The sequence below is a fragment of the Herpailurus yagouaroundi genome, unplaced genomic scaffold (genome assembly GCF_014898765.1).
Source record: "Herpailurus yagouaroundi ecotype Mexico unplaced genomic scaffold, PumYag 219, whole genome shotgun sequence".
Taxonomy (NCBI): domain Eukaryota; kingdom Metazoa; phylum Chordata; class Mammalia; order Carnivora; family Felidae; genus Herpailurus; species Herpailurus yagouaroundi.
This window is the reverse complement of record NW_024412450.1, coordinates 2,327,960-2,350,284: the sequence shown is the minus strand read 5'-3', so window position 1 is coordinate 2,350,284 and position 22,325 is coordinate 2,327,960. Positions and strand designations below refer to the sequence as shown.

At 42.1% G+C, this 22,325-nt stretch overlaps 1 protein-coding gene across 6 annotated transcripts in view; it reads right to left on the bottom strand.

The window, feature by feature from the left end:
* LOC121018378 (tripartite motif-containing protein 26-like) overlaps positions 1-22,324 on the bottom strand; it is a 54,174-nt gene extending 31,850 nt beyond the window's left edge. For 5 of the 6 annotated variants that reach the window (XR_005785175.1, XM_040457117.1, XM_040457118.1 and 2 more), the window contains exons 1-6: positions 22,278-22,324; positions 20,790-21,211; positions 8,521-8,781; positions 4,431-4,608; positions 1,185-1,279; positions 779-1,009 (exon numbers count right to left, since the gene is read on the bottom strand). Coding sequence is in view for 5 of the 6 variants with exons in the window: in XM_040457117.1 (XP_040313051.1) it covers positions 779-979 (201 nt within the window). In the remaining variant the exon portion in view is untranslated. The remainder of the gene's footprint in view (positions 1-778; positions 1,010-1,184; positions 1,280-4,430; positions 4,609-8,520; positions 8,782-20,789; positions 21,212-22,277) is intronic. The other variant, XM_040457121.1, reaches the window with a different exon arrangement.
* Between the last annotated feature and the right edge of the window lies 1 nt (position 22,325).

Genomic DNA, 22,325 nt, shown 5'->3' with positions numbered 1-22,325 from the left:
TGTGATCACAGCCTGCGTACTAACCCTCAAAAGTACTCCCTCAGTACCTTCACCACTATGTGATCACAGCACGTGTACTAACCCTCACCAATGCTCCCTCAGTCCCTGCACAGCCTGTGATCACAGCCCATGAACTAACCCTGATCGGTGCTCCCCATTACCTGCACCAGCGTGTGATCAAAGCCTGTGTACTAACCCCCACCAGTGCTCCCTCAGTACCTGCACAGCCTGTGATCACAGCCTGCGTACTAACCCTAAAAAGTACTCCCTCAGTATCTTCACCACCATGTGATCACAGACTGTGTACTAACCGTCAACAGTGCTCTCTCAGTACCTGCAGCAGCATGTGATAACAGCCCACGAACTAACCCTCACCAGTGCTCCCTCACTGAGCTTCAGCTCCTCCTTTCTGCCAACCCAAATGTTTGCATTTTTTTCAAGGCCAACATTAAACACGTCTTCTTTCACAAAAGCCTCCCTGCTAAACCTCTGTCTCCGTGGGCTCCATTCTGACCACAAGAGTTCACATTTGATTTTTTTGTGTCATTGTAAGCTACAGGTTACTATCTACTGTGTGGTCTGTGTATATTACCCTCCCCTGCTCACTCAATTTAGGACTTAAAACCTATTGATTAGCTGATTACGGGTTACAAAAGTCCTCAAAAAATGATAGTAAAACTTTCTTCTCTCTTGACTTCCGGTCCAAATCTCATGCTAACTAGGGCCAAATCGCAGCTTACAGCAAGAAGATGCAAGTATAACGTAGTTTGCTCCTCACCTGGAAAAGCTCAACTGCAGGCTGCTGAGCCATTTTTTCCAACTCAGAAATGAGGGTTCCAAGCCGGACGGCGTCCTCTGAGCTCTTGGTGACATGGCTGTTCCTCCCGTGGGCGAGCTCTTGCTCTATCCTTTCCCGCAGGTCCAGTAGGTACAGCTCCCTTTCTCCCAGGAACTGGTGGCCCTGTTCAAACACTGACATGATGTCCTGCCTCTGACTCTGGAATTCTGTCTACAGTAAAGGCAGAGAGAGGAAAGGACTTCTTCTGGGAGGGAGGAGTTATGAGGATATGTGTGAGGTCTTCTGGGGACGAGTCCACAAAAGGGATTCCCGTGGTCACGCCCTCCCCATTCCTCAATATCCCCCCACACTGCCACCACCCTGATGCCACAGAGACTTCTCTCACCAGCAGGGCCCGAACCTCATCTTCTCCTGTTGACTGAAAATTCTGGATCCTGTCTCAGTCCCCCTTCAGAATCTTCAGATGATTTAAAATTTTACCTATGAAATTAACACAGATGGCCTCAAGATGAAGATGAAAATGCCCTCAATGAGAAAAGAGAGATACAAAGTGATTCCCGAGTGAAGTCAGACACATTGGACCTTCAGCAGCATAATAATGGTCATGTGGATGCAGAATGCTTTCTGTCCTAGTTAACGAACAAGAAGCAACATCACTGCTATGCTAGCTTAGAGCAGTTTCTTAGAATTGAGATAAAACAATAATTTATTTTCATTAATACTACAACTTACAGTGTGCTTATTTATACTTATAGTCCCTTTCCATCAAAAAATATAGACAATTTATATTTAAACTAGTTATTAACAGTGGCACCTGGGTGGCTCAGTCAGTTAAGCACCTGACTTTGGCTCGGATCATGATCGGACGGTCCATGAGTTCAATCCTCACATCAGGCTCTGTGCTGACAGCTCAGAGCCTGGAGCCTGCTTTGGATTCTGTGTCCGTTTCTGTCTCTGCCCCTCCCGTGCTCACACTCTGTCTCTTTCTCTGTCTCTCAAAAAATAAAATAAAATAAGCATTTAAAAAATTGTTTTAATTAAAAAATAAACTAATTAATAACCTATAAATAGAACAGAAAATTGAAACAAAAAGTGAAGGAAAGCATATACAGTAACTACAAATTATTGACAGGATGACTAAATTGGTTTTAAGATTCCTGTCAGCCAAGGAGAAAAGAGAACTGATTGCATAATCCTTCCTTAGCAAACAGGAGGAAACATACCAGCACCTCTAAGGCAATAATATTTTCCCTGAGATTACGTTCTGAAAGACATCTATACAGCTACGTGCTAGAGTACCACAGTTTGAAGGTGCATACCAGGAATGCTATCAAGAGGGCAAGATACTATTCTGTTAGCTGAGACCTGATCCAAATGCCTCCGAAAACAAAACAACAAGGCAACAGGACAGACTTACTATTATAAACAGATATGGAAACAAATGAGGTTTACTTTCAAAATTCAAAGGGTAACACTTTACCAAGAATTTCCCACACTAAAGACCTTGTCCCTTCACCTCATACCTGTTAGGATGGCTACCATTAAACAAAAAGATAATAAGTATTGATGAAGGTGTACAGAAAAGGGAGACTTACTGCACTCTGGGTAAAATTGTTAGCTGGTGCAGCCACTACAGAAAACACTGTGGATGTTCCTTAAAAAGGTTAAAAAATATAACTGCCACATGATCCAGCAATCTTACTTCTAAATATTTATCCAAAGGAATTGCAGTCAGGGTCTGGGGGCACCTGGGTGGCTCAGACGGTTAAGCATCTGACTCTTGATTTTGGCTCAGGTCATGATCCCAGGGTCATAAGATCGAGCCCCATGTTGAGCTCCACACTGAGAGTGAAGACTGCTTGGGATTTTCTCCCTCTCTCTCTCTCTCTCTCTCTCTCTCTCTCTCTCTCTGTCCCTCCCCTGCTTGCTCGCCTGCACACATGTGTGCATGCTCTCTCTCAAAAAAAAAAAAAAAAAAAGAAAAGAAAAGAAAATCAGGATCTCAAAAAGGTATCTGCACTCCTGTGTGACAATATTGTGTTACAGCATTATCCACAACAGCCAAGATATGAAAACAATCTAACTGTCCATCAGTGAATGACTGGCTAAAGAAAACATGGTGCATACAAACAATGGAATATTACTCAGCCTTAAAGAAGAAGGAAATCCTGGAGGACACTATGCTAAGTTAAAGAAGCCAGACACCAAAACACAAATATTGTATAATCTTATCAAACTCATAGAAGCAGAGAGTAGAAAGGCAGGTGCCAGCGCTGGAGGGGAGGAAACTGGAGGCAGTGGTCCAAGGCTACAAAGTTTCAGTTACACAAGACAGATGAGTTCTGGAGATACTGTCTAGGTCATTGTACCTACAGCCAACAATACTGTATTGTATACTTGAAACTTGCTAAGAGGATAGATCTTTTAAATTTTTTTATTTATTTTTGAGACAGAGAGAGAGAGCATGTGCACAAGTGAGGAGGGGCAGAGAGACAGGGAGACACAGAATCCGAAGCAGGCTCCAGGCTCTGAGCTGTCACCACAGACTGAGCCACCCAGGCACCCAGATGATGTATCTTAAGGATCTTATGTTAAGTGGTCTTGTTATGCACATAAATAATGACAATAATAAACAGGGTAGGAGGAAACTTAGGGAGGTCAGAGATTCATCTGTGGTCTTGATGATAGTGGTGGCTTCACAGGTGTATGCCTATCTCCAAACTCACTAGGAGTGTACATTAATATGTACAGCTTTTCTTTTAAATTTGTAATGCTTTTTTTAATTTATTTTTGAGAGAGAGCATGAATGGGTGAGGGGCAGAGAGAGAGGGAAACATAGAATCTGAAGAGGCTCCAGGCTCCTAGCTGTCAGCACAGAGCCCGACATGGGATGCGGGATTTGAACTTGTGAACAGCGAGATCATTACCTGAGCCGAAGTTGGCCGCTCAACCAACTGAGCCACCCAGGTGCCCCTTATATGTACAGCTTTTCACATGTCAGTCACATTTCAATATAATGTTTTTGTTTTTATTTTTAAAAATTCATTTATTTATTTTGAGAGAGAGAGAGAGTGAGCATCAGCAGAGAGAATCCCAAGCAAGCCCTGCGCTGTCAGTGCAGAGCCTGACATGGGGCTCAAACTCACCAACAGTGAGATCATGACCTGAGCTGAAATCAAGAGCCAGATGCCTGACTGAACCACCCAGGCTCCCAAGATAATACTTTTAAATAGAAAAAGAATTTGGACCTTGTCCCGAAGGCACCATAATAGAACCTTTTTGGCGATGAGAGTGAAGCTAGGGTCTGGCAGAACTCTTCCCTGATAAGGCTGTGCAGCCTTCTCTGGGAGAACCTCAGGGTGATGTCTGCGCTCCTGGGACTCCCGACACATAACACACAGTATTTGCTGGTCATCCTCGCAGTAATAATGGAGCCTCTCCAAATGCAGCCCACACAGCTTCTCTGCTTTTCGCTGAAGTGGTGCATCCTCTCTGGGCTGTCTCTCCTCATCTACCTTCACCCTCCAGATGTTTCCCACTAGGCTGGCCATCTGCCAGACATGGTGAATACTCTTCCCTGAAGGCTGGCTTGCAGAGAACAGTGCAACGGCTGCCCAGCAGAGTCACAGACCTGAATGATGCAGCGGTAGCAGAAGACGTGATCGCAGCTGATGGCTACGGGGTCTCTCAAGTAGTTGAGGCAGATGGACCAGAGCACCTCGCCCTCCAGCTCCCTCAAAGGGACACAGCAGCCATGAGAGAGGCCCAGACTCTGCACAGAGCTCCTTCTCAAGGCAAGCAATTACCTTCTAAGAAGACATGAAGGAAAAGAGAAATTGTGAGTTTAACCAACATCAAGGTAGAATCTGTGACAAAGGTTTTCTGTTTCGTCTGTTACCAACATGGGTTTAAGTGGGGCATTCCAGAAGATGGTGGAAAGTAAATCTCCAGGGCAGTCTAAGGGGTTTGCTTCACTCTTAGTACATCAGATCAGTAAAAAATATTTGCTGTAAATAATTCAATAGTAGAAAATTAGAATTTTTAAAATGTAGGTCTGTATCTCAAAACTCATTGAGAACATGAAAGATAGACTATTAGAAAGTACTAGGCCTTGGGGCACCTGGGTGGCTCAGTCAGTTAAGTGTCTGGCTTCGGCTCAGGTCATGATATCGGTTGGTGGGTTTGAAACCCACATCAAGCTCTGTGCTGACAGCTCAGAACCTGGAGCCTGATTCGGATTCTGTGTCTCCCTCTCTCTCTCTGCCCCTCCCCTGCTCACACTCTGTCTGTCTGTCTCTCTCTCTTAAAAATAAATAAACATTACAAAAATTTAAAAAGAAAAAAAACAAAGCACTATGTCTTTTTCATTACAAAATTACCTCTATATTTTTAGTGTTTTTACTGTAAATTCTACATTATCTTATATTCTCTACATTTTTTTATCTAGTATCCCTTTTTCCACTTTTATATTTTCAACATTTCTTTAGTATTTTATTATTTTTTTAATTTTTTTTCATATTTTTAGTTTACATCCACGTTAGTTAGCATATAGTGCAATAATGATTTCAGGAGCAGGATCCAGTGATTCACCCCCTACACATAACACCCAGTGCTCCTCCCAACAAGTGCCCTCCTTAATGCCCCTTGTCCATTTAGCCCATCACCCCCACAACCCCTCCAGTAACCCTCTGTTTGTTCTCTATATTTAAGAGTCTCTTGTGGTTTGTCCCCCTCCCTGTTTTTATATTATTTTTGTTTCCCTTCCCTTACATTCATCTGTTTTGTATCTTAAATTCTTCATATGAGTGAAGTCATATGATATTTGTCTTTCTCTGACTAATTTCACTTAGCATAAAACCCAACAGTTCCATCCACGTAGTTGTAAATGGCAAGATTTCATTCCTTTTGATTGCCGAGTAATACTCCATTGTATCTATATACCGCATCTTCTTTATCCATTCATCCATCGATGGACATTTGGGCTCTTTCCATACTTTGGCTATTGTCAATAGGGCTGCTGTAAACATTGGGATGCATGTGTCCCTTCAAAACAGCACACCTGTATCCTTTGAATAAATACCTAGTAGTGCAGTTGCTGGGTCGTAGAATAGTTCTATTTTTAGTTTTTTGAGGAACCTCCATACTATTTTCTGGAGTGGCTGCACCAGTTTGCATCCCCACCAACAATGCAAAAGAGATCCTCTTTCTCCACATCCTCGCCAACATCTGTTGCTGCCTGAGTTGTTAATTTCAGACTTCTGACAGGTGTGAGTTGATATCTCATTGTGGTTTTGATTTGTATTTCCTAATGGTGAGTGATGTTGAGCACTTTTTGAATGCTCTGTTAGCCATCAGGATGTATTTTTCATAAAAGTGTCTGTTCATGTCTTCTGTCCATTTCTTCACTGGAATATTTGTTCTTTGGGTATTGAGTTTGAGAAGTTCTTTAATTTTTTTTTTAACGTTTATTTATTTTTTTGGGACAGAGAGAGACAGAGCATGAACGGGGGAGGGGCAGAGAGAGAGGGAGACACAGAATCAGAAACAGGCTCCAGGCTCTGAGCCGTCAGCCCAGAGCCCGACGCGGGGCTCGAACTCACGGACCGCGAGATCGTGACCTGGCTGAAGTCGGACGCTTAACCGACTGCGCCACCCAGGCGCCCACATAGGTTTAGATCTTATACAATGGCATGGAAAATGTTTTATCAGTCAGGACATCCCAAGAGCTCAGTTTCCAGGAGCTCATGAAAACAGGTCTTTCTCTGAAACGTGCAGGGTTTGAGCATCTCAGTCCTATTAACTGTTTCCAGCAGATATACCTACTTTATAAGGTATTTTCCTTTTGTGACTGGTCCACAAGCTTTACAATTGTAAACTTACCATCACCATGGTACTCTAAACAGCATCTCATCTGACAAGGGACATATTTTGGAACAAAGGAAATGTGCAAACAGACTCATGTCCATTGAATTCACTGACCTTAACACATGTCCCATCACCTAGAAGAAGCTGGCTTCATAAAATGGTGCAATGCCTACTTTGAGGCTCACACACAGCATCAACTGGAAGACGGGCCCCGAGGGCTGCCCCACTGGAAGCAAGGTTCCCATTAAACCAGTGGTCAGCAGGGGTGCCTGGGTAGCTCAGTTGGTTAAGCATCTGACTTTGGCTCAGGTCATGATCTCTCAGTCCATGGCTTTGAGCCCCTCATCGGGCTCTGTGCTGACAGCTCAGAGCCTGGACCCTGCTTCATATTCTGTGTCTCCCTCTCTTTCTGCCTCTCCCCAGGTCATGCTCTCTATCTCTCAAATATAAATAAATGTAAAAAAAAAAGTTTAAAAAAAAACAGTGGTCAGCTGTATTCATCTCCTGGTGCTGTCACAAGCTACCACAAACTTTATGGCTTAAAACAACATGAAATTTATTCTCTCTGGGGGCCAGAAATCTAAGTTAGTGTCAAGACTGTAGCTAAGCTATCCAGGTATTGCTGCCTCAGCATCCGTTGTCTTTGGCCAAAGCCTGCAGGGACGGTAAAGCGACACTCGGCCCTCATACATGTGCATGCCCTACACAGCAGCCTGCAGAGTTGCAGGAAATGTAAATTTCTGCCATGACTTCCTCAACAGTGCTCATGATCAACAGTCTCTCCTGCCTCCCAGGACCATGAGACTGTGTGCCTCATAGGCAAGACCACCATGGGGCTTACCAGTATGCAACTGATCTGGTTTGAAAATCCAGCCTTAGCCTGGGAACCCCCAAAGCATCCACGCCTGAGCCCTAACAAAGGTGGGCTCCCCAGATCCTGCCTCCTTCTCCATCTTCACTCTAACTTGACCTCCCCCTGTGGCTCCCTGAGGTCTGCCATGCACCTCCTCCAGGGCTTATGAGTAGTGAACGTCTCTATCTCCATTACTCTTGGGGTCTGTTAAACCACAGCTCACCGTGTGGCATTCTGTGTTGCAGTTAACTTTAAAGTCATAACAATGAGTCTTATAGGACTGACAGCAAGATGTCAGTAGAGCTGCTTCCTTCTAGAGATTCTGAGGGAGCATCCATTTCTTTACCTTTTTCAGAGTCCAAGGGCTACCTGTGTCCCTCAGCTTATGGTTCCTCCCATGCTCACACCACTCAAGTCTTCTCTTCCTCAGTCAAATTTCATTCTTCTTACAATGACGCTTATGGTTGCATCCAGGGCCCACCTGGACAATCCAGGCCATTCTCCTCATCTTCAGATCATTGACTTAATCATATCCACAAAGTCCTTTTTGTCATCGAAGAAAACAGTCACGGGTTCTGGGGATTAGGACACTGATACCTTTGAAGCCCATTATTCAACCTACCACACTCTACGCTCTGGCTCCCCAAAATTTATGTCCACTCCATATGCAAAATATATTCACCCCATCCTAACATTCCTAAAAGTCTCAAGCCCTTACATCATCAACTCAAGTTCAAAATCTCATCTCTATATCATCAGCTCCAAAGACCCAACTGTCATAATCTAAATCATGAAAGCTGGTATGAGTGGTCTCTGGATATGACCACCCTGGATCACAAGTCCACTCTGGGGAGCTTGGGAAGATGGCAGAGTAGGAGGACCCTGAGGTAACCCCATCCCACGTTTACAGCCAGGTATCATGCACACCCAAGTCAATAAATCAGAGCACAACGCAAACACTGAGAGAACAAAGTCCACAACTAAATTAGAGAAGAAGCTGCACCTGAAGGTTTTGGAAGGTCGGAGATGGAGGCAGATGGAGGACCTTGTGCACATGAGGAGGGCAGAGAAACTGGTCCTTGCAGGAGGAAGCTCATATGGGGAAAACTAGTCCCCATAATGTTTGGCTTTAAAAACCAGACAGGCCGAGTTTTTAAAGCCAGTGGGACTTGGATCCTGGAGCTTTAAAAGTCAGCTGACTCCTCACCAGGCAAGCCTGGAGGGTGAGTGATAGCTGGGTCATCGCCCTAGAAGAGACAACAGCCTGCACTGAGAGACAATATGCAAAGAGCAGCTTACACAATGCCAGGGGCAAACAAGAGACATATCTGCTAGTACCGATTTCTCTAAAATCAAGGAAGCTGGCAGGTGCCATTTTCCTCTCCCTTCCAACCGGCCCCACCCCCCATTAACACGGGACTACCTGGGGGCGGCAGGGATGCACAGACACTATTCACCTTTGTCCAGGGCTCTGGAAAAATGTTGCTAAAGCAGTCCATGCAGCCCACCCAGCCCCAGAGCCACATTCAGTCATGCACCCCCAGGCACCATCAAGTGTAAGGCCCAGATGTCAGAAACACAGCTGAGTGGAGGGCCACTCCCAGCCACCACACTGTGCCCAGCTGCCTGCCCCCAGCCACCCTGGTGTGCAGCCTCCAGCCACCCAGCACTTCAGGGGATCCAGCATAGGATTCGTGGCCCAATATAAGATCTCTGGTGAGCACATTCCCTCAGGGCTGGCCTGCCTGGGTCCCGCTCACACCACAGACAGGAAGCACAGCCCACAATAGGCAGAAAGGAAAAGTGTGTCAGACAAAACAGCAGGGCAGGAGCAACACCATGGGATAGAGACCAAAGCTCTCCAGGTCATGGTGAACAGAGACACTGCACTGCAGGCACTCCAGGACCTCTTCCTCACTGAGTCACTACTTCCAAAAGCAGGAGACACAGTTTAGTGAGTTCATACACATGAACAGACAGAGAGAGGCAAACCACACAGGGTGAGGGAGAAATTTACCCCAAATGAAAGAAAGGAACAAGGCCACAGCCAGAGATCTAGGCAAAACAGATCTAAGAAACCTGCTTGATAGAAAATGTAAAGCAATGATCATAAGGATACTCACTGGGCTTGAGAAAAGAGTGAAGAATATGAGTGAGTCCCTTAACACAGAGTTAAGGACCAACGTAGCAGAGATAAAGGGCTCAATAAACAAAATGAGAAACACACCTGATGGAATGAACAGCAGCAAAGAAGAAGAAAAGGAATGACTTAATGACCTAGGAGACAGAGTAATGAAAAGTAATCAAGCTGAGGAAAAGAGAGGAAAAAAATAATTATGCAAAACGTGAATAGATTTAGGGACCTCAGTGACTCCATCCAACATAATAACATTCATACCATAGGAGTCCCAGAAGAAGAAGAGAGAGAAGGGGGGATGGGCAGAATATTTATTTCAGGAAATAAAAGCTAAAAACTTCTTTAATCTGGAGAAGGAAACAGACATCAGATCCAGGAGGCACATCAAATGTCCATCAAAACCAACAAAAGCAGACCCACAGCAAAACATATTTTGCTTAAACTGGCAAAATATAGTGATAAAAAAGTCCTAAAAGCAGCAAGACAAAAGAAGGCCCTAACTTACAAAAGGAAACATCAGGTTAGCGGCAGATCTCTACACAGAAACTTGGCAGGCCAGAAGGGAATAGCAGGATGTATTCAACGTGCTGAATGGGAAAAAACTGTAGCCAAGAATCTTTTATCCAACAAGTCTGTCATTCAGAATGGGAGAGATCAAGAGTTTACCAAAGAAAAACCACTAATTTAGTGACCACTAAACCATATGCAAGAAATTTGAAGATGGACTCTTTGAGTGGAAAAACCAAAAGTCACAATACAACAGTAGGAAACACAAAAGCAGTAAAATGAATATTTCTATTTAAAAAATTCAGTCAAGAAACTCACAAAATTAGAGATTGTAAAGTATGACACCACATACCTGAAACCTGGGGAGGAGAGGAATAAAGAATGGATTCGAACTTAAACGATCATCAACGTAATACAGACTGCTATATGCAGATGTTATATACAAACCTAATAGTAACTACAAATCAAAAACCACTAATACACATGCAAAAAAAAAAAGAGAAAGAAATCCAAATACATCACTAAAGAAAGCAAAACATAAAAGAAAGAAGAATCAGAGAAAAATTCAGAGGCAAAAACAAAAGTAATAATAAAATGGCAATAAATACATATCTATCAATAATTGCTTTGAATGTAAATGGACTAAACACTCCAATCAAAAAACAGAGGTGAAGCGTATTAAGGAGGACACGTGTTATGATAAGGGTATTAAGAAGGACACGGATGTTGTATTTAAGTGATGAATCACTAAATTGTACACATAAAACTAATATTACATTGCATATTAACTAACTGGAATTTAAATTTAAATTTAAAAAAAGACACAGGGTGACAGAGTGGATAAAAAATTAAGATCCATCTATATGCTACCTACAACAGACTCAGTTCAGACCTAAAGACACCTGCCAACTGAAAGTGAGGAGATGGAGAAATATGTCACGCAAATTAAGTATAAAGAAAGCTGGAGTAGCAATACTTATATCACACAAAATGAATTTTAAAACAAATACCAGAAATGGAAAAACATTCCATGCTCATGGATTGGAAGAATAAATATTGTTAAAATGTCAATACTACCCAACACTATCTACACATTCAATGCAATCCCAATCAAAACTGTACTAGCATTCTTCTTGAAGATAGAATAAGCAATCCTAAAATTTGTATGGAACCACAAAAGGCCCCGAATAGCCAAAGTAATTTTGAAGAAGAAGACCAAAGCAGGAGGCATCACAATCCCAGACTTTAGCTTCGACTACAAAGCTGTAATCATCAAGACAGCATGGTATTGGCACAAAAACAGACACATAGAACAATTGGAATAGAATAGAAACCCCAGAACTAGACCCACAAAAGTATGGCCAACTAATCTTTGACAAAGCAGGAAAAAATATCCAATGGAAAAAAAGACAGTCTCTTTAACAAATGGTACTGGGAGAACTGGACAGCAACATGCAGAAGAATGAAGCTAGATCATTTTCTTACACCATTCACAAAAATAAACTCAAAATGGACCTGAATGTGAGACAGGAAACCATCAAAACCCTAGAGGAGAAAGCAGGAAAAAACCTCTCTGACCCCAGCTGAAGCAATTTCTTACTTGACACATCTCCAAAGGCAAGGGAATTAAAAGCAAAAATGAACCATTGGGACCTCATGAAGATAAAAAGTTTCTGCACTGCAAAGGAAACAATCAACAAAACTAAAAGGCAACCAATGGAATGGGAAAAGATATTTGCAAATGACATATCAGACAAAGGGCTAGTAACAAAAATCTATAAAGAACTCACCAAACTCCACACCCCAAAACAAATAATCCAGTGAAGAAATGGGCAGAAAACATGAATAGATACTTTTCCAAAGAAGACATTCAGATGGCCAACAGGCACATGAAACAATGCTCAATGTCACTCCTCATCAGGGAAATACTAATCAAATCTACACTGAGCTGCCATCTCATGCCAGTCAGAGTGGCTAAAATGAACAAATCAGGAGACTATAGATGCTGGAGAGGATGTGGAGAAACGGGAACCCTCTTGCACTGTTGGTGGGAATGCAAACTGGTGCAGCCACTCCAGAAAACAGTGTGGAAGTTGTCAAAAAATTAAAAATAGATCTACCCTATGACCCAGCAATAGCACTGCTAGGAATTTATCCAAGGGATACAGGAGTGTTGATGCGTAGGGGCACCTGTACCCCAATGTTTATAGCAGCACTTTCAACAATAGCCAAATTGTGGAAAGAGCCTAAATGTCCATCAACTGATGAATGGATAAAGAAATTGTGGTTTATATACACCATGGAATACTACATGGCAATGAGAAAGAATGAAATATGGCCTTCTGTAGCAACGTGAATGGAACTGGAGAGTGTTATGCTAAGTGAAATAAGTCATAGAGAGAAAGAGAGATACCATATGTTTTCACTCTTATGTGGATCCTGAGAAACTTAACAGAAGACCACAGGGGAGGGGAAGGGGAAAAAAGTTAGAGAGGGAGACAGCCAAACCATAAGAGACTCTTAAAAACTGAGAATAAACTGAGGGTTGATGAGGGGTGGGAGGGGGGGAAAGTGGGTGATGGGCATTGAGGAGGGCACCTTTTGGGATGAGCACTGGGTGTTGTATGGAAACCAATTTGACAATAAATTTCATATTAAAAAATAAAAATAAAACAAATACCATAAAAGAGACAAAGAAGTATCCTTCCCAAGAAGGATACTATACAATCATAAAAGGATCTATCCATCAAGATCTAACAATTGTAAATATTTATGCCCCCAACTTGGAAAAATCCATGTATATATATATATATATATATATATATATATATATATGGATTACAATATACAATATACAATGTACAATAATACTAGGAGACTTTAACACCCCACTGACAGCAGTGGACAGATCATCTAAAAGAAAAATCAATAAGGAAACAATGGTTCTGAGTGACACACTGGACCAAATGGACTTAATAGATATATGCAGAACATTTCATCCTAAAGCAGAAAAATATACATTCTTCTCGAGTGTACATGGGACATTCTCCAAAATAGATCACATACTGGGACACAAAACAGCCCTCAACAAGTAAAAAAGATTGAGATCATACCATGCATATTTTCTGACTACAATGCTGTGAAACTTGAAATCAACCACAAGAAATAATCTGGAAAGACCACAAATACATGTAGGTTAAAGAACATCCTACTAAATAATGAATGGGTTAACCAGGAAATTAAAGAAGAAATTTAAAAATGCATGGATGTAAATTAAAATGAAAACACAAAAACCCAAAACCTTTGGGATGCAGCAAAGGCTGTCTCAGAGGAAAGTACATTGCAATTCAGGCCTATCTTAAGCAGTAAGAAAGGCCCCAAATACACAACCTAAACTTACACCTAAAGTAGCTAGAAAAAGGAAAAACAGCACCTAAAGTCAGCAGAAGGGGGATAATAAAGATTTGAGAAGAAATAAACAATATAGAAACAAAAACAACAGAATAGGTCAATGAAACCAGGAGCTGTTTTTTTGAAAGAACTAATGCAGTTGATACACCCCTAGCCAGACTTATCAAAAAGAAAAGAGAAAGGACCCAAATAAGTAAAATCACAGGTGAGAGAGGAGAGATCACAACCAACACCACAGACATACAAACAATTATAAGAGAATATTATGAAAAACTATATGCCAACAAATTGGGCAAGCTGGAAGAAACGGATAAATTCCTAGAAACATATAAACTACCAAATCTGAAACAGGAAGAAACAGAAAACTTGAACAGACCAATAACTAGCAAAGAAATTTAATCAGTCATCAAGTATCTCCCAACAAAGTCCAGGACCACATAGCTTCACAGGGGAACTCGGCCAAATGCTTAAAGAGTTAATACCTATAGGGGCGCCTGGGTGGCTCAGTCGGTTAAGCGGCCGACTTCGGCTCAGGTCATGATCTCGCGGTCCGTGAGTTCGAGCCCCGCGTCAGGCTCTGTGCTGACAGCTCAGAGCCTGCAGCCTGTTTCAGATTCTGTGTCTCCCTCTCTCTGACCCTCCCCCGTTCATGCTTTGTCTCTCTCTGTCTCAAAAATAAATAAACGTTAAAAAAAAATTAAAAAAAAAAAGAGTTAATACCTATTCTTCTCAAATTGTTCCATAATATAGAATAAGAAGGAAAACTTCCAATTTCATTCTCTGAGGTCAGCATTATCCTGATACCAAAACCAGACAGAGTCTCCACTAAAAAAGATAACTATAAGCCAATATCCCTGATGAACATGGATGCAAAGATTCTCAATAAAATACTAACATACTGAATCCAACAGTACATTAAAAATATCATTCACCATGATCAAGTGGGATTTATCCCTGAGCTGCAAGAGTGATTCAATATTCACAATCAATCAACGTGATACACTACATTAATAAAAGAAAGTATAAGAACTACATGATCCTTTCAATAGATGCAGAAGAAGCATTTGACAAAGTACACCATCTATTCATAATAAAAACCTTTGAGGATTGGAGGGAACATGCCTCAACATCATAAAAGCCATATACAAAAACCTCACAGCTAATATCATCCTCAATGGGGAAAAACTGAGAGCTTTCCCCCTAAGGTCAGGAACACAACAGGGATGTCCACTCTCACTACTGTTGTTCAACATAGTGTTGGAAGTCTAGCCTCAGCAATCAGACAACAAAAACAAATAAAAGGCATCCAAACCAGCAAGGAAGAAGTTAAACATTCACTATTTGCAGATGACATGATACTCTATGTAGAAAACCCAAAAGACTCCATCAAAAAATTGCTAGAATTGATACATGAATTCAGTAAAGTCACAGGATACAAAATCAACATACAGAAATCTGTTGCATTTTTATACACCAATAATGAAGCAGCAGAAAGAGAAATCAAGGAGCCAATCCATTTACAATTGCACCAAAAAACATAATATACCTAGGAATAAACCTAACCAAAGATGTAAAGGACCTGTACTCTCAAAACTATAAAGCATTTATGAAACAAATTGAAGAAAACAGAAAGAAGTGGAAAAGCATTCCAGACTCATGGATTGGAAGAACAAATACTGTTAAAATATCTATACTACCCAAAGCAATCTACATATTCAATGCAATTCCTATCAAGATAAAACCAGCATTCTTCACAGAGGTAAAACAAACAATCCTAAAATTTGTGTGGAACCAGAAAAGACCTCGAATAGCCAAAGCAATCTTGAAAAAGAAAACCATAGCTGGAAGCATCACAATTCCAGACTTCAAGATGTATTACAAAGGTGTATTCATCAAGATAGTATGGTACTGGCACAAAAACAGACACTTAGATCAAGAATATCCAATGGAATAAAGACAGTCTTCAGCAATTGGTGTTGGGAAAGCTGGACAGCAGAAGAATGAACCTGGACCACTTTCTTACACCATACACAAAAATAAACTCAAAATGGATGAAAGACCTAAACATAAGACAGGAAGCCATCAAAATCCTAGAAGAGAGAGCAAGCAAAAATCTCTTTGACCTTGGCCGCAGCAATTCTAACTAGACATTGTCTCCAGAGACAAGGGAAACAAAAGCGAAAATGAACTATTGAGATAAAAACTTCTGCACAGAGAAGGAAACAATCAGCAAAACTAAAAGACAAATGACAGATGGGAGAAGATATTTGCACATGACATATCAGATAAAAGGTTAGTATCCAAAATCTATAAAGAACTTATTAAACTTAATAACCAAAAAAAAAAAAAAAAACAAATAATCCAGTTAAGAAATGGGCTAAAAGACTTTAACAGACACTTTTCCAAAGAAGACATTCAGATGGCAAACAGACACATAAAAAGATGCTCAACATCACTCATCATCAGGGAAATAAAAATCAAAACCACAATGAGATACCACCACACCTGTCAGAATGGCTAAAATTCACAACTCAGGAAACAACGGATGTTGGTGAAGATGCAGAGAAAGGGGAACCTCTTGCACTGTTGGGAATGCAAACTGGTGCGGCTGCTCTGGAAAACAGTATGGAGTTTTGTCGGAAAACTAAAAATAGAACTACCCCACAACCCAGCAATTGCACTACTAGATATTTATCCAAGGGATGCAAACATCCTGCTTCGAAGGGGTACATGCACCCCAATGTTTATAGCAGCACTACCAACAATAGTCACATTATGAATAGAGCCCAAATGTCCATTCACTAATGAAATCAACTGAAGAAGGTATGTGTGTGTATGTGTGTGTGTGTACATACATACACACACACACACACACACACACACACACACACACACACACACACACTGGAATCATATATACTCAGCCATAAAAAAGAATGAAATCTTGCCATTTGCAGTGACATGGATGGAGCTAGAGTGTATTATGCTAAGTGAAATAAGTCAGGCATAGAAAGACAAATACCATATGATTTTACTATGTGGAATTTCAGAAACAAAATTGATGAACATAGGGGAAGGGTGGGGAAGGAGAGGGAAAGATACCATAAGAGATTCTTAAAGACGGAAAACAAACTGAGGGACGATGGAGGGAGGTGGATGGGGGATGGGCTAGATGGATGATGGACATTAAGGAGGGCACTTACTGGGAGGAGCACCGGGTGTTATATGTAAGTGATGAACCCCTGGGCTCTACTCTTGAAACCAATACTATACTATAAGTTAACTAACTAGAATTTAAAGAAAAACTTAAACAAAGAAACTGATTTGTGAACCCAAAGGTGAAAAGGGAATTCTCCTTTTCATTCAATTAGAGTGGATGAGATACTATACAACCCAGCCCCCGCCCCATCTGGCCAGGGAAAGCAGACTGAGAAGCTCACACAAGCAGAGGACAACTTTATTCCTGCAGATCCTCATATCATTGCTGTGGGTGCTGCCTTTCTGACACTTGGGATGCAACCTTGGACATTCCTAACACCTGCTTTTCTACAGACTACTCATCAGGGTTAGCGCTCCTTTAGTTACTAGTCATGCAATGTCCTCTTGCCCTACTTCCTCAGGGTTTCAAAGTAATATGCCAAGAGTGGATTAAATAAACCTCAGCACAATGTGAGCTACTGGTACGATCATGAAGTAGCCCCCATGAAGAACCCACTAAGATCACATTGCATACCTGTTTAAAGCTGGGTAGTCCTTGAGGGAGGATAATATCCAGGGCCCTGTGTCTTTCTTAGGAACCATGCAGATAGAGCCCACAGAGATGTTGCACAATGTAGACAGGCTAGACGGTTAGTCTTATAGCCTCCAATCAGAAAGAAAAAGTGCCCCCACCCTCCTGATTAACCTGACTAACCTCTTTGGATATTAGAGGTAAAACATCCCATGAATCTGCACCAAATGCCTAGCAAGCAACATTTGAACAGGACCCTGGTGACAAAAAGCTTTGGAGGTGCCCAAGCTGCTGTAAAATAAGGCTGCCATTGGGGTCCCTGTCTCCTTCAGGAGATTTAAAAAAAAATTTTTTTTAATGTTTATTTATTCTTGAGAGAGAGACAGAGTGTGAGTGGGGGAGGGTCAGAGAGAGAAGGAGACACAGAATCTGAAGCAGGCTCCAGGCTCTGAGCTGTCAGCACAGAGCCTGACACGGGGATCAAACTCACAAACTGTGAGATCGTGACCTGAGCTGAAGTCGGACACCTAACCGACTGAGTCACCCAGGTGCCCCCCACTTCAGGAGATTTTATTAAAATTTGTCTTAAAAAATTTTAGTACAAGGCAGTCACATGATTCTACAAACAGTAAAAAGTTTTACAGATACTTCTGCCCTAATGTTATGTATGTATCCCTGGGGGAAAGAAATTCACAAGTTGCAAAACGTCCACAGAAATAATAGGGTTTATAGTGGAAAATAGTGTTTTGGCAGCCAACTCAAAATCTACACACCTCTGTGACCACAATACCAACAAAATGATAACAACTCCCAGCACAGTTTGGGAAAGACGTGTTAAACTCCTAATAGATAAAGATTATAACATGAAATAAAGGGCTTTACTGATATAAAAGGCAAAAGTAAAGATCTCTTGAGAGTATGAGGGAAGAAGGAAGCTGCTGGTTCATGGAGACAGGCATAGGGACATTACCACTTGTGTTTCAGGACAGGGGCATCTGGGTGGTTCAATGAGTTAAGTGACTCTTGTCTCAGCTGAGGTGTTATCTCAGGGTGATGAGGTGGGCTCCGAGCCAGGCTCTGTCCCCAGTGTGAAGCCTCCTTTAAAAAAAACAGCTCTTTGGGGTGCCTGGGTGGCTCCGTCGGTTGAGCAGCCGACTTCGGCTCAGGTCACGATCTCGCGGTCCGTGAGTTCGAGCCCCGCATCGCATCGGGCTCTGTGCTGACCGCTCAGAGCCTGGAGCCTGCTTCGGATTCTGTGTCTCCCTCTCTCTGACCCTCCCCTGTTCATGCTCTGTCTCTCCCTGTCTCAAAAATAAACAAAACGTTAAAAAAATTAAAAAAAAAAAAAAACAGCTCTGGGATAAGCAGTTGAGGTTTTGCCAGTGATGGTAAGCTCTGGCTCACCGCCTTGTGCTTGTTTCTGTTTGGCTTAAAAAAGACGTCTGGGGGGCGCCTGGGTGGCGCAGTTGGTTAAGCGTCCGACTTCAGCCAGGTCACGATCTCGCGGTCCGTGAGTTCGAGCCCCGCATCAGGCCCTGGGCTGATGGCTCGGAGCCTGGAGCCTGTTTCCGATTTTGTGTCTCCCTCTCTCTCTGCCCCTCCCCCGTTCATGCTCTGTCTCTCTCTGTCCCAAAAATAAATAAACGTTGAAAAAAAAAATTAAAAAAAAAAAAAAAAGACGTCTGGGTTCATTTTGCTGTCCTGCTACCTTCTCTCCTTAAGAAGCAGCTTAGAGAGCTCCAAACACAACCTTACCCCAGAAGTGCAGTCTGCCTAGCAGCGGTCACTTCTTCCAGTGCACACACGTCCTGTGCACATTTCCCGTGGAAGACAGCAGGGAGAGCTCCTGGGGGGCAGCCTAATGAAGACTTCCTGCTGCACTTTTGAGGGCCCGCACAGACTCAGTTGTGGCTGCTCTCATGCAGGAAGGGTCTGCAGCAGCATATTAATACTCTCATTCCCAAAAAAGGTGCATGATGATTAGGGGTGGGGGACGTAGTAAGCATTTCAAAATGGAGGATGTATCAGGGCTCCTGGGTGGCTCAGTCGGCTAAGCGTCTGACTTCAGCTCGGGTCACGATCTCACAGTTCATGAGTTGGAGCCCCACGTCAGGCTCTGTGCTGACAGCTCAGAGCCTGGAGCCTGCTTCAGATTCTGTCTCCTTTCTCCCTGCCCCTCCTCTGCTCATGCTCTGTGCCTGTCTCTCTCTCTCAAAACTAAATAAACATTTAAAAACTTTTTAAACAGGGACTGTGTCCAAAAAGAGTGAGGAGGATGGAGGAGGGGTGAACAGCATCACACACAGCCCTGTTCTTCCATGGCCGGCTCTGTTCAGTTGTGTTTGGTACTTTGCTGAGCTGGGACGCTTGCGTGTGGCACAGTGCGGCTTCCATACTTTGCTGACACTCCCCTACTTATTCATTTGCTGTAAGGAACACTCACTGCCTCAGTAGGGACAGGAAAGTGTCCTGCCCCTGCTCCTGTCCACCATTTGTGCAGTTCACTTCTCATCCTCAGACACATAGCAACTTTCTTTAGTTTCTTGTGTATCTTCTAGTTTATGAGAATATCAATAGAGTCTTTGTTCCATCCTCTTTTTTAATACAAAGGTAGCCTATCATACACTGTTCCTCATCTTGCTGCTTTCACTTAGGAATGTACTTGGAGATCTTACCAAAAGTACACAGAGAACTGCGCTGAGATTAGTTTTTCACTGAATAGGATTCCATTGTGTGAATACATGAATGGGGGAGAGGTCCAAAACTGATGGGACACATGGGTACATGTGCCAGGATACATGTGGGATAATGTTTATAGCAGTGTTGACCATAATAGCAAAAAGATGGGGACAGACCAAATTCCAGGAACAGTAGAATGAAGAAGAAAAAAATGCAAATTGTTCATATCTGAAATACTACACAGCAATGAAAATGAAGGCATCAAACCTAAATGCATCCAGATGGTGAATCTCAAAAACAAAGACAAGTCACAGAAGAACACGTGCAGGGGGATTTCCAAGTCCAGAAAGTTCAAAAACAGGCAAAACCAGACAAGGTACTATTTAGAGTTACAAACATGTATAAAAAAGAAGCATAAAGAAAAATCAAGGAATGATGATCACACAAGTGCAGATTGATCCTTATGTCTGGGGGAGACCACGAGTGAAATACTGCTTAGGGACACACAGTGAAAGGTAGTGGGAATGTCTGATTTCTTAAATGAGAGATGAATGCCAGAGCCTACTTTATTACCTTACCACTAACGCTTTAAAACATATAAGGTATTATGTATACTCTTGAACACATGGTATATTTCACAGTTTTTAACAGACTGAGAGGAAAGGAAATGCAGAGAGCAGGTACAGACAAGATTTTCACGTTATAAGGAACAGACATGAGAGAAGGGCTGGCTGAGGAAAAATGATTGAAAAACTTAGATATCAAGGAATGTTTCTCTTAACGGGAGATATTATATGTTTATGCTTACGAGTTAGTGAAAAGGTAGAAAATGCTGGAGCAGGAGATGGGATATTTGTGGATGCAGAATCTCAGAAAACAGAGGGGATGGGATCCAGCCTTGTCTGTGGTGGTGTCTCCCAAGATGGCTCCAGCCTTGTCTGTGTGGTGTTTCCCAGGATGGCACAATAGTCACAGAGGTTCTGCTGCAGGAGAAGTTGCTGGAGCTTCCCAGAAATCCACCGTCTTGGGTGCAGGAGAAAGCCGTTCACACCAGGAACACTCCAATATAAAGCCACCCAAGCGGGGTGCCAAGAAGCTGCTGGTGGCTGTGTGTTGCTGACCATCATGCATTGCAGACACTGGATGTTAGGGAAGTTTCTGGTGCTTTGGGAGCTGGTGCTGGGAAAGCCAGGTGCCAGCTGCAGGAGCCTGGCATGGAGCACACCAGAACTAGGAAGCAAAAATCATTTTCTTCCTTCAAACACAGAATAAATAAACTGGTTTCTCCAACAAATTAATAGTGTGAAACTAAAGGATTATTATAGATAAAAAGAACATTAAAAGACATGATAATAAAATGCCATATATTGTCAAAGGATAATTTTCAAAAAGTTAAAAACAATGGTCCTATACAAATATAAACTGAGCATGTATCAAAGTTATATTAACATGGGGACCAGTAAAAAAAGAACTATTCCAAGGACATTTCAAAAATCAGAGCACACATGCACATTGAGTGCATGTATATTATATCGCTACTGAACAATATTCATTGGCATTGCTACTGACCAAGAATCACTTGCATTTACATCACTTTCCATAAGCTAACATCTGCCCAGGGAGAGTCCTCCAAAAATCCTGCCATGGTAAGTCCAACAGGGCTGTGCTAGAGAATTAGATCGTTGCTTTGTGGGCCTGTTGGAAAATGCTCCAGTGTTGCTCAGAAAGCATACACAGTCATCATTTTGCCCATTTCCAAGTTTGGGATTTTTTTCCTTAATAGTGTGGCCCTTATCTGCATCTGGATTGAGACAACTTAATTGTAAAAAGACATCTTTGAGAAAATCAGGAGGTTTGAATATAGTCTGGGTGCTAAAAGCTATTATGAAAATATTGATTATGTGAATACTTTTACTTGGTGAGATGGTGGCATTTTGGTGATGTAAGCAAATGAAATCCCCGTGGTTAAAAGAGCTAACTTTTAGCTTTTTCTAAGCTTTTTTAGATAGCTTTTTCTAGCTTTTTAAGATAGTCATTTATTCTGGTCCTGATGCAAAGGCATCCTTCGTATGAAAGATTTAGACAAATGCTTTGCATCTTTACCAATGGAAACCTCATATTTTCAAGGACTTTTGTTTGGAGGCCTCTTTGCAAGCACTCTAATATTCTTAAAGCCTTCAGATTTCCAGATGCCACATTTAAACTCAATATATTTATACTGTGCAAAGTCAGTTTTAGAGGGGACCCCCTAGTTCTTCCTGAGGTTAAACCTGGGTTGCTCCAGGAACATACTTACAACATCCTGTTGCTTAAGATTCTCATTTCAGGGGTGCATGGGTGGCTC